The sequence below is a fragment of the Agrilus planipennis genome, unplaced genomic scaffold, assembly GCF_000699045.2.
Source record: "Agrilus planipennis isolate EAB-ADULT unplaced genomic scaffold, Apla_2.0 scaffold22, whole genome shotgun sequence".
NCBI lineage: Eukaryota > Metazoa > Arthropoda > Insecta > Coleoptera > Buprestidae > Agrilus > Agrilus planipennis.
In genome coordinates this window covers 1,305,192-1,317,523 of record NW_020438874.1, presented here as the reverse complement: position 1 = coordinate 1,317,523, position 12,332 = coordinate 1,305,192, and the positions used below count along the sequence as shown (strand labels likewise).

Genomic DNA, 12,332 nt, shown 5'->3' with positions numbered 1-12,332 from the left:
TTATTAATTAATATTAAATAGTATAATTTTCCGTAAAAACAACTCCCTAAGAAATCAAAGCTAGATAAAATTTCAAAAGATAAAAACCAATTTTATTACCTACATTTCTTTATACCTACAAATAAATTTTTAGTACCACCAAAAACTGCAAAACAATATCTAAACAAACTATAAATGATGTTGGTACCTCGACACTTAAATGTATTATACTTGTATTATTATATATTTTATTACACTTGTCGTAATCTGTCGGTTAGTTTTAATAATTTATTTCATAACCGTATACATATAAGTATACACTTTAATTGGGTAGGTACGTTTTAATCCTAATACAGCAACTTTTTCGCAAGATTACGAAAAGTGGGTCAAATAATAGAAAATTACAAATTACTTAACACGCAAACGATCAACTAATCGTAAGATAAATTAGTTTTTAATATTGTTTTAAAAACACTGCAATCGCTAGATTCTAGATAAATACTCCATTTTACACCTCCATCCCCCTTCCCCCACCTCTCCATTTCCAGAATCCGAACACTTTTTTAATCTTATACAATGCTATACATTCCCCTCCAACCAATGGTCTCTTCATCCATAAAATTATCAAACATTGTATTATTACATCGTTTTAAGACAGTGACAAGTTAGAGGGGGCCGGATTTCACTTATTTTTGCCAATAATTCAAAGGGATTGAAAAATCTTAATATGTTAATTATAGGAATGAAATGGAAGTACATTTTAGGTTTTTATGCCTAATTTTATTAAAGCAATTTTCTAGGTTTTTTAATTATGTAGATACACAATAATTATTATGTGTATTATAATAATTTGTACTTATCTGCATAATTATTTTGATTAATTAAAGATAATAATGCAATGCTAATTAATTAGTCCACGACTAGTTGCTGTGATATCTTCAGGTGTAATAAATACGGCTTCCACCTGAAGAAATTAAAATACGTATAATTTTAATAATCACATAAAGAGATTACTTTTTTATCCTATTCTATTGCCACACGCGCTAAAGTTGTCGCAATGCTACTTTATTTACCTTGCGAATGGTGACATTTCGAAAGCAATTTTAACATACGAATATATTTAAATTTATTTTTATGACCATGGTTTCCATCACCATGGCAGAGCGCTTCTAAAGAACATTGAAACTTCTATTCGGTAATAACCATAATATAACGCAATTTTTTAACGTTGCAAGAAATATTATTGATCTGGTCATTAAAAAAAGATTGTGAAAACTTAAAACAAACAGATCGATATCTTGTGGGTCAAAAGTAGTTGGTGCATATATTTTTTTTGCAATGTTGTTTTAATTATAAAGACAACAATCAATTTTAATACACTTTTTTATAGTAGCAGTCAAAGCTACTTGCGGATTAGTGATTAAAAATAGGGTAAAGGTCTAGATGATGGCCCTCACCCCCTTCGGGGTTGGGATGGGGGGGATCGTAAGAGGAGGTCTCCCTACCACTATACCATAAAAAGTTCGTTGAGGTCTCACCCCCATAAAAAGTTATAGGGGTTCAAAGTTAATAAATATGCCAATTTTTATACATTTCTAGGCATGGAAATATTTATATAGTCATTCTTAAACAATATTCAAAGGTAAAACTAATGGAAAAATATTGAGAAAGTTATATAAAACATTATTTAAATATCTTTATCAATAGGTTAGGTTAGGTTATCGGGTTTTGTTCAAGTGACCACCCTCTTTCGATCCCCCACCTCCACTCGCTTGATAATATTTTTTTTATTGAATTTTATTTGAATTATAGTGTATGAAAATTGTCAAAATAACCAACTTTCAACCCCCATAACTTTTTATGGGGGTGAGACCGCCGCAAANAAAATAATAAAATAAGAAATTCAAATATCATTTTATTTTTAAATGTATTTTTTGAGTTTGAATGGTTATTAACCATTAAAATTTTTCAAAAAGACGGATATTTATTAAATGAAATTTTAAAGTATTATTATAAACAAGTGAATTAGTCTACGAGTAAGCAAAAAACTATATTTGAAATGGTGTCTAGGTGATAATGGTATTTGATATCTTCGTATAAAAACCAAATTAAAATTACATTAATTTATTTACCTGCTTAATATTTTATATAAAATTAAAGATTTCCTTGACTTAATAGTTATTTAATATCTAAATCGTTTTTTATTAATGATTTAGAAAGTTATTTAAATCTTTTGCTTAATTTTGGGTTTTTTTATTTAAAAACTATATCGTATCGTCAATCAACAAGAATTAGACAACCCATCTAACTCCATCAATATTTCTGGATTAAGTTATAAAAAATACATTTTTTATGCATTCCTTTAATTGATACAAAACTGCATTTCTACATTTATGATGCATTTACCGTGTTCTTTCTTATGCATCTATATTTCAAACTAACAATAAATCAATGAAATATTAGTTTCATAATAATTTAATTTTTTTGTAAATTTAATGCCTTAAAATAACCAACCAGTGTAACTATTTTGTATATTTACACTAGCTGTTTATTATTAAACTACAGACAGACAAGATACAATAGAGAGGTCAAGTAACGACAGTAATTACAGTAACACAGTTATTTATTCCACTGACCTTGTCATTGAACTTTATTAGCAAATAAAAGCAGTACTTCCTCTGATATTATAATTAAAGTGCCTTTCCTATATATCATATTTTTCTGTGGCAACCACATTAGAAAAACAGAAAAAACCAAAAATCATTTTTATAAGAGCGTCGTCCGTCTTACCATACTTGATTAGGTTTTACCATTTTATACCACTACACCAGCTAAAAGATTTTCCACATCAAAAACTTTTTTGTATAGTTTCACATTAAATGCTCATTTTAAAACACGTTTATAGTTTTTAAATCGTAATGGAATGATACAAATTGTTATAGTGCGTTAATTTATTTATTTCCACATAAGTATTCAAGCATACAATAAAATAATATGATTGCAATACTTTAAATGTAAAAGTTCACAAAATTTTCTAGGTTTATATATTAAGGTTACAACATAAAGATAACATTGTAAGGGTCTTCATAGTTAATACTATTTTTAAAGAGAACACAAGAATAAATGACTATTTAGTATAAATTACTGTTAAATTTTCATTAAAAACACAATTTTATAAATTACTATTTTACAACATACTTTTTTAAAACTCTTTAAAACTACATTTGTAAAATGTAAAAATATATGCGCCTACTGAAAAAATAAATAACGTAATAAATAGTAGATAATGTGCGTAAAATTCTACACGGTTTGTGTGGCATTTCTCATTCATACATGTCTAAATATACAAATTGTTTATTTCCTGTTTTTTACATGTAGGTACATACCTCTCCTTCTTCCTTATGTAGAAATTTAAATAATTATATTAANCTGATTCGTGATAAGAAGTTTAATGATTAATTTTTACATTGAATTTATTATTAATGATCTTTATTGTCTATTGTTTCATGCAGTATAAATTTTTTTGTTGTTCTATTTCAATTATTTCCGTATTAGATACGCAGTTTTTAAGTTTTTTTATTTGAGGAAAAGTTTAGACTAAATTCATATTTACCATTTTGTACTTCTAGTACACTAATTTAAATTATCAAGTAAAAACTGTTTCTTAATAATTGTTACTGAATTTATTTATAAACTTAGTATTTGTGAAAGAAAATTTTCCAAAAATTGTTAGGCATTATCACTTAGTATATACGACAAACTATTTAAAACTAAAAACCCACCAATGAATCAAATATTCCTAAAATAATAATTCAAACCCCTTCAAAAAAAATAATTTTAAAATAGAATAATCTCACCTGTCAATAAGTGATTAAACAAAATTGTGCGCTGTATCCTAATTAATAAAAAATTAATTGTCACCCTATTGTCACTTGACCATCACAGAAGATAATAACACTTTAGTGTCAAAGGTTTGCCATCGAGAGATTTTCATTCCCACTCTTATTATTCAATTTCACCATTACCCGCCAACGGTACCCCCACACAACAACAGAATCACTAATATTTTTCGCCCCTCCGTACTTTCCGCTGGTCTCTCTTCTTCGGTAAATCACCGAGCGATACAGCGCGCAGCGCAAGTCAGTTAATGCTAAACAATTTTTTAAAGCCGCGTCTAATTAGTTAGGACCTTTAGCTAGATGTAATCCATTCTTTTCGATGCGACCTACTTCCACAAGAAACATTGCGAACAAAGGCATGGATGCTTCCGAAACATATTTAGTAAAAATCCAGGGCCGTTCGCATAAAATCTACTCTTGAAACTTTTAAGTGAAAGTAACTGATCAATGATAATAAAAATTCTTTTAATTGAGCTAAGTTAAGTACGTAAAAGTTTATTTATTGGCTTATACTGTTTTACTAAATTATTTACATGTATATGGGGATGTTTTTCAATATTCGTTTCCAGAGCACCGTCTTAAAAAAATTAGAGAACAGACATAAAAATCTGAACAAAAGCTTTTCACTTTTTGCAGACTACAAAAGTTCATTAAAAAATAATAAAATAAGAAATTCAAATATCATTTTATTTTTAAATGTATTTTTTGAGTTTGAATGGTTATTAACCATTAAAATTTTTCAAAAAGACGGATATTTATTAAATGAAATTTTAAAGTATTATTATAAACAAGTGAATTAGTCTACGAGTAAGCAAAAAACTATATTTGAAATGGTGTCTAGGTGATAATGGTATTTGATATCTTCGTATAAAAACCAAATTAAAATTACATTAATTTATTTACCTGCTTAATATTTTATATAAAATTAAAGATTTCCTTGACTTAATAGTTATTTAATATCTAAATCGTTTTTTATTAATGATTTAGAAAGTTATTTAAATCTTTTGCTTAATTTTGGGTTTTTTTATTTAAAAACTATATCGTATCGTCAATCAACAAGAATTAGACAACCCATCTAACTCCATCAATATTTCTGGATTAAGTTATAAAAAATACATTTTTTATGCATTCCTTTAATTGATACAAAACTGCATTTCTACATTTATGATGCATTTACCGTGTTCTTTCTTATGCATCTATATTTCAAACTAACAATAAATCAATGAAATATTAGTTTCATAATAATTTAATTTTTTTGTAAATTTAATGCCTTAAAATAACCAACCAGTGTAACTATTTTGTATATTTACACTAGCTGTTTATTATTAAACTACAGACAGACAAGATACAATAGAGAGGTCAAGTAACGACAGTAATTACAGTAACACAGTTATTTATTCCACTGACCTTGTCATTGAACTTTATTAGCAAATAAAAGCAGTACTTCCTCTGATATTATAATTAAAGTGCCTTTCCTATATATCATATTTTTCTGTGGCAACCACATTAGAAAAACAGAAAAAACCAAAAATCATTTTTATAAGAGCGTCGTCCGTCTTACCATACTTGATTAGGTTTTACCATTTTATACCACTACACCAGCTAAAAGATTTTCCACATCAAAAACTTTTTTGTATAGTTTCACATTAAATGCTCATTTTAAAACACGTTTATAGTTTTTAAATCGTAATGGAATGATACAAATTGTTATAGTGCGTTAATTTATTTATTTCCACATAAGTATTCAAGCATACAATAAAATAATATGATTGCAATACTTTAAATGTAAAAGTTCACAAAATTTTCTAGGTTTATATATTAAGGTTACAACATAAAGATAACATTGTAAGGGTCTTCATAGTTAATACTATTTTTAAAGAGAACACAAGAATAAATGACTATTTAGTATAAATTACTGTTAAATTTTCATTAAAAACACACTTTTTTAAAAAAATAAGTACTGGTAGGTACTTTGAAATAAAAACAATAACCATGATAGGTTTGACGAAGACATTAATAATTTATTATTTAATCTACTCTGCCTCTAAATACATCGAAAACTACTTTACTCACAACTATAGATGCATAACATTTAGCATTAAAACTGAAAACTAAATTAGAGGAATTGCACCGACTAAATAATTTCTTTGGCATAAAAATTGTAGGAAAGAATAATTACCGTACATGGTACACCGAGAACCATAAAATACAGTAAATACTCGATAATATAAACAGTAATATGTATATTAATTATGATAGACCGCTGTATACCGTGAACATGCTAAAACATCATTCCTAGAAACCAAATGTCTATTGGCCTTAAAAACCGATATTTATATGTAATAATTATTTTGCTAATTATAGACACATATCTACATACTTATTACGTTTAACATTCGTTAACTTGAAAAATTCGGTAAAGTAAACAGCTGTTGTTTTATTCTGTTCACACTATCGAGTACTTACTATATACTATACAACCCTAATATTGAAGAATTCATACCTCACCTATATACTCACATACATTTCCATTAAAAAGATGACTTAAAAACTATTTAAATAGGAGACAAAAACACAATACCACGAAGTTATTTTTATCTACATTAATTAAATTAAAAATGCCTCTTATCACCACTTATTTATAATTACTTTCTTAACATTATAAATAGATATAATTATGATTATATGAGAATAGGGCGTGCCTTTTATTATTTAAATATACTATATTTCCCATAAAAGAAGTAAAATGTTTTATATTTTAACTAATTGCATCTATTTATGTTTCCACGATTTATGGCATCTTACACAGTGTAATAATAATTATCAATTATTAAAAGTAATTACCGTTGTATCACAGAAAATAATAGAATAGAAATTACATTCAATTCCTTCCAAAAAATAATAAGTCATTAAGTAGACATTCGAACAACAATTCTATTTAGACGCTAGTTTCCATTTAGTTAATTTTATTTACTTAAAAAATTATGTTGACTTAAAAAGTATTCAGGACAACACAGAAATTTGATTTAAAAAACACATTGAAAAAATATTCATAGTTGTATATCTTCTATTAAATTTCAATTAAAAATCTGTAATGCGAAATTTCAAAATAATATAAACAATAAACGATAATTGTGCAGGTTAGATTAGATTAGATCTTTTACGACTCCAACCCTCCACCCTCACTTAATATTCCACAAAGTCATCCCTAGGCTCTCCTATTTACTATATCTATTACTATCTATTTACTTCCCTATGACCGACGGTCCCCTCAACATTTCCAATTTATATCTCCACCCTTTACAGCTTCACGAATACCCCCCCCTCCAACTAAAAGCTCATCTACCTTCACCTCTCAATCCGAGATGAGGTCCTATAATCTGCACAATTACCAAATACTTTTTATGCTGGACCATTACACTACTTTCAATATATCGACACCCTGTATGTACGCAGGTCCCTAACAAGATTTAAAACAATTACCATTGATCCAACACCTCTGCAAATACTCTCACAAATATTCTAAAAGGATTTCATTTGTATTCTAGTAATATATGTGATAATTTTTGAAAAATTACAAACGATCTGCTAATTTTATTACTTCTACATAATATAAAATTAATTAACATTTTAAAACCAAATCGTTTGACTTTTGACATATTATATGTATAAAACCTCTTTAAAATTCATTTTACTCATTAAAATGTACTAAAAAAATAATTACACTTTAATTAAAAAAAACCTTAGAACATTTTTTTTAATTTTTAAAAAGCAAAGAAATAATAATTTTTTTTGACCTACTAATTTCTAACCTGCATTTGTTAATAATCTAAAAAGTTGCTAATATTTAGTTTCACCCACATATAATATTTCTAATTTGTCATATTCCAAATGAAAAGCATTACATGAGCAAATATGCCTGTATTATATCTTAAATTTGTTGTTTGGTTAAAAAAGCAGTCAAATATTCGAGTAACAATTAAATAAATATGTAAAAAATAAAAAAATACGATCATGTATACAAAAAAGGTAAAATATAAATTCATAAAAAATCAATTCCGCGTCCCCGCAAATAAACTAACCGCCTCAATAAAAAAAATCCCTTGATAACGTAACTGGTAAAAAATACCAAAAATAAATATGTCATTTAACTAGCACAATCTATGGCACAGATTCGTTTTGAATTAAATGTTTAGACAACGATATCTTCGATAGGTTGCAAGACGTTTCTGTCTTGTAACGTCTCCTTCAACATCTGATAAAGAAGTAGCTGTTGCTCGGGTTTCAGGTACAATATCTGATGCATCAATTTATGCGGACTATCGTGTTGAATAAAACTTGTAAAGTACACATTAACGAATGTTGCCATCAGAAACTGGCAATCGAACCTGTCCATTATACCACCGTGACCTGGTATAACGTCTCCAAAATCCTATTTTGATTAAAATTTCTTTAAATAATGTCCAAGAAACTCAAGTCATTTATTAAAAGTCGATTATAAATACAATCTTACCTTTATTTTAAAAGCCCTCTTAAATCCGCTGGCAAAGAAGCCACCAAAGGGTCCAATGACGCTACTGAAAATCGATAAGGGCAAAGAATGCAGTACAAAAGGGTACAAGTAAATGGAATTACTGAAACCAAACTGAAAAGAAAAGAAAAAACAAAATAAATATAGTCATCAAAAATAATTCAAAATAGAATAAAAAACTCACTAATTTCAATACACCAGATAAAAACGTTGGTACTTCATACTCTGTAAGTGTAAATAGGGGTCCTGGAGTACACTCCATTGTCATACGTCCCTCGTTATCGCTCCATTGTATTGGGCATACGAAATACGGATATTTGCAAAGTATATGCGAGATCTTAAAATAATAAATTATAAATATCATATCCCAAAATAGACTTTTAAATAGGTACCAAAAAACCAAAAACAACGGTCGACACTCCTCCTCCAATAAATCCCTCCCAAGTTTTTTTCGGACTGAGTTTAATAAGCGGTGTTTTTCCGAAGAAGAACCCAAACACATATGCCATGATATCATTGCAAATTATCATTGAAACTGGCACAATGAACCATATCAAACCCTCAAAAATGTTCTTAATGATTAAATAAGATTGTAGCACGACAATTAATAATGCAACATGGGTCCATGCAAACAGGGAAAATTGTTTAATATAATACTTTTTAACGAGGCTAAGAACAAACCACACAAATCCTCCACAATAAAGTGAAAAGGAGATGAACCTGTGGTAGGTTGTCAGGAATCGTAGGAAATCCTGCAAATGTTTTTATTTTAATTTCCTATTTGATCAGTATTCAAATTACATCAGACTTACAGTCCTGTTAATAGCTAAAGCAAAATAATCCATTAAGCTTTCTCCATAAAAGAAATAATTTGATGTAACTAAAAAGTACCAAGACAAAGATCTAAACCATGGAAGTCCATGAATGCGGTAGACAGCATGTCCAATGTTAATTATTTCAGCAAAACATTTTACTTGTACTATCAGTGTCTGAAATAAACAACAGTAGCTAATTGATATATATTACAAACAAGGGCATTTCTTAAAGATGTTATGTACTTACTGAAAATTGCTGTATATCATTATAACTGGTTGATAATCACATAATAACACATAATTATCAAATAAAACAGGTTTTAGCTAGTAACAAGTAACATAAGATTGTAAAGGTTTGTAGAAAGGTACAACAGTATGAATATGAAAAAATATCTTTTATACAAAGGCCATTGATAATATAGACTTTAGACCTATGCATTTAAGTATGAATTATACATTTATTTTTAAGAACGTAGTACCTGACAGTTTTGTGTTTTATAGAATTAACTTACTGTTATCATTAAAGCTAATGGGCCTCCGTATATAACTATACCAAAGAAGAAAATCATCAAAATTGTAAAAATACCCCTCACAAACCAATTTTTCCATCTGTCTGGCAAACCTTTCATCAAAAGTTCCAATATTAAGGGGGCTTTATTTGTACCACTGGGGATGGTATCAGATAGATTTGTAGATATTTTTGGATCCAAATGTTTATCATCTTCACTGTCAATCTGAAAAAGAAACACATTTAAATTAAAAACTACAATATAAGATTAATAAATGATTAGTTAAGTCCAGTAAAAGAAAAAATATTTAATAATGGCATATTGTATTAAAAACGTTGAAACCCCTGAACTTTATTGTACTGTGGAAAATTGTTTATTTATAAACGTTTAATATAAACTAAACAAAGCTAATTTTAACTTACATGATCACTTTCTGCTGATTCTATACGTTTATCTTCTGTTTCGTGGCGTTTTCGTAATTCTGCCATTTTTTGTATTTATTATGAGATTCTGAAACCTCTAAATTGTACGGATTATTTCAAATCATAATTAACTTACACACAAGAAAAAAACACGTCAAGAAAGTAACAATTTCACTGTTCTACTCAATTTGTATAAACAATCAATAAAACTGAAGTTTCAGCTGTGACGTGAGGAATTTATTAGAGGTTAAGTAAGAAATACAAACATCTGACAGCTGAAAATCTACAATTCAATTTTCGAAAAATAATAATTTAAATTCGCTTTTTTCAAAAATGGAAACAAATTTCACAAGTTTAGTAGTTAAAATCACAATAGCTTACCTTTAATATTAGTAAACTACTGAATATAAATTTCATTAAAAGATTTATTCAGTAGTTTACAGATAAACCACAAATTACAGAACTTAGATATTGTTTTTGTTACTTGCAATGTAATGAATGTGTAATGTTTGTTTGGAATCCCAAATGGCTTTCTGGTTTTATTTTTGTAATTTTATATAATATGTGTACTTTATGATATTCAATAAAACAATAAACTCTTACTCAAGAATTTATTGAAACTTTTGTAGTCAACAACATTTTAAAACAACTTCTTTTGTTAGGTAACTTTTGTTAATAACTTACTTTAGGTAAATTATTTATACCACTATCACCGCGGTGCAGTTAAAATATAAATACTCTTGAAGAACGGTAATAAAAGCTGTATGTCTTTGTACTCACAAATAGTATTTTTTTACTTATGTAAAAAACAAATTCTTTTATAATTTTAATACACGCTCATAAGGTATAATAGCTAAGTGAACCATTAATTGACTTTTCCCTGTTAGTTAAATACTTTATTAACTAGTATAAAATTAAGATACCGTAATTAAAACTTTCATAGTTGATAACTTCATGAATAATATAATAACAAATGTATTAAAATGTTTGTTAAATAATCATAGTAATAACATTAAACAGGATATGCGACTTCTTTAAAAGGCTTTTAGTAATTGACTTTTAAATAAATTTCGTTGCTTATAAAAATGTAAAGTTATCACAGAGTTATTTACGATTGCGCTTTTTAAAACTACAATTTAAAGCGTTTGACTTGATTGGCTTTTAGAAAAATTAATTCGGGTCATTAAAGTATTAGGTAAACCACATTTTAGTAATTTACACCAACTCCCTATTTCAGATTCATTATATATGTAACAATGTTTTATTGCAAATGCATAAGAAACCAAAAAACATTCTCAGTCACTTTTGTTTCCTATTCTCCCATACCCTTAAACGTGCATACGTTATACTTAAATGACCCCTTTATGAAAATAAATGTAGACAATAAAGAATGCATGTAAGGTAGTGGCCTAAGATTATTTCCGCGTCGGTGAGAGCACTAATGCAGTGTTTATTCGACTACTGCGGTTGACACCCTTAGATAATGTAGCGACGGCGAAAAATTCTAGGCTGTGGTTACTCTGAGTCTCAGTACAACCATAGCAAAGGACTACTTTCCTTGAGAATACCAAATGTTTACCATGGTGTTTTCACCGACAGAAAAACAATCCTAGACCACGACCGTCAAGCCCGAATCTCAAGCATTATTCAGATAATGCCAGCCGTGAAAGCCTAACTACCTTTAGGTATTTAGATAAAACTGAAAATATTGTAGCTTGCCTAAAGTAGATGTTTGTTTTGGAGAGATTCCTGCAACATTCGGTACAACTGTAGCTGTTGCTCTGCATTTAAGTTATGAATTTGGTGAAACATCTTTTGTACAGTATCATGATTTAGGAATGTTTTGAAATAAACGTTTACAAAAAGGGCCATTAATAGCATACAATCCAAACGATCCATTATACCACCGTGACCAGGAATTGCATCGCCGAAATCCTAAAAAACATTAATAACTAACTATTTTATTTCTTGTTAAGTACGAGGGTGGATTGATAAGTTTCCGGCCTAACCAAGAGATGACGCCACTAGGCCTACCTTGAGGTGACATTCTATAGTACCATCCTTGGATAGCTTGTAGCTATAGTTTCAGCCCGATCTCCTTGCTAGTGTAGGTTTGACAGCACGCTGAACAAGACGCCTCTGTGGTTTTCGTAAAAATGGAAAAGCAGGAAAATCGT

The 12,332-nt window shown here is 28.4% G+C and overlaps 2 protein-coding genes across 6 annotated transcripts in view; both read right to left on the bottom strand.

Moving 5' to 3' along the window:
* Window positions 1-5,874: 5,874 nt before the first annotated feature.
* On the bottom strand, window positions 5,875-10,558 carry LOC108732948 (phosphatidate cytidylyltransferase, photoreceptor-specific). Of its 4 annotated transcripts, none has more exons than XM_018463955.2 (8): window positions 10,537-10,558; window positions 10,156-10,252; window positions 9,737-9,958; window positions 9,222-9,398; window positions 8,802-9,161; window positions 8,594-8,746; window positions 8,392-8,523; window positions 5,875-8,310 (listed from the first exon to the last, which is right to left on the bottom strand). In XM_018463955.2, exons 2-8 carry the CDS (start codon window positions 10,219-10,221, stop codon window positions 8,071-8,073), a joined length of 1,350 nt encoding a protein of 449 aa, XP_018319457.1. In that variant the 5' UTR covers window positions 10,222-10,252; window positions 10,537-10,558; the 3' UTR covers window positions 5,875-8,070. The 4 variants fall into 4 exon arrangements, with proteins under 4 accessions (XP_018319457.1, XP_018319461.1, XP_018319460.1 ...); XM_018463959.2 differs by lacking the exon at window positions 10,537-10,558 and adding an exon at window positions 10,292-10,448 and having other exon boundaries at window positions 10,156-10,243; XM_018463958.2 differs by lacking the exon at window positions 10,537-10,558 and adding an exon at window positions 10,296-10,448 and having other exon boundaries at window positions 10,156-10,243.
* A 1,187-nt stretch (window positions 10,559-11,745) lies between these two features.
* LOC108732950 (phosphatidate cytidylyltransferase, photoreceptor-specific) overlaps window positions 11,746-12,332 on the bottom strand; it is a 6,122-nt gene continuing 5,535 nt past the window's right edge. For both annotated transcript variants that reach the window (XM_025980119.1, XM_025980117.1), the window contains exon 7: window positions 11,746-12,090. In XM_025980119.1, coding sequence (XP_025835904.1) covers window positions 11,875-12,090 — 216 coding nt within the window. In that variant the 3' untranslated portion in view covers window positions 11,746-11,874. The remainder of the gene's footprint in view (window positions 12,091-12,332) is intronic.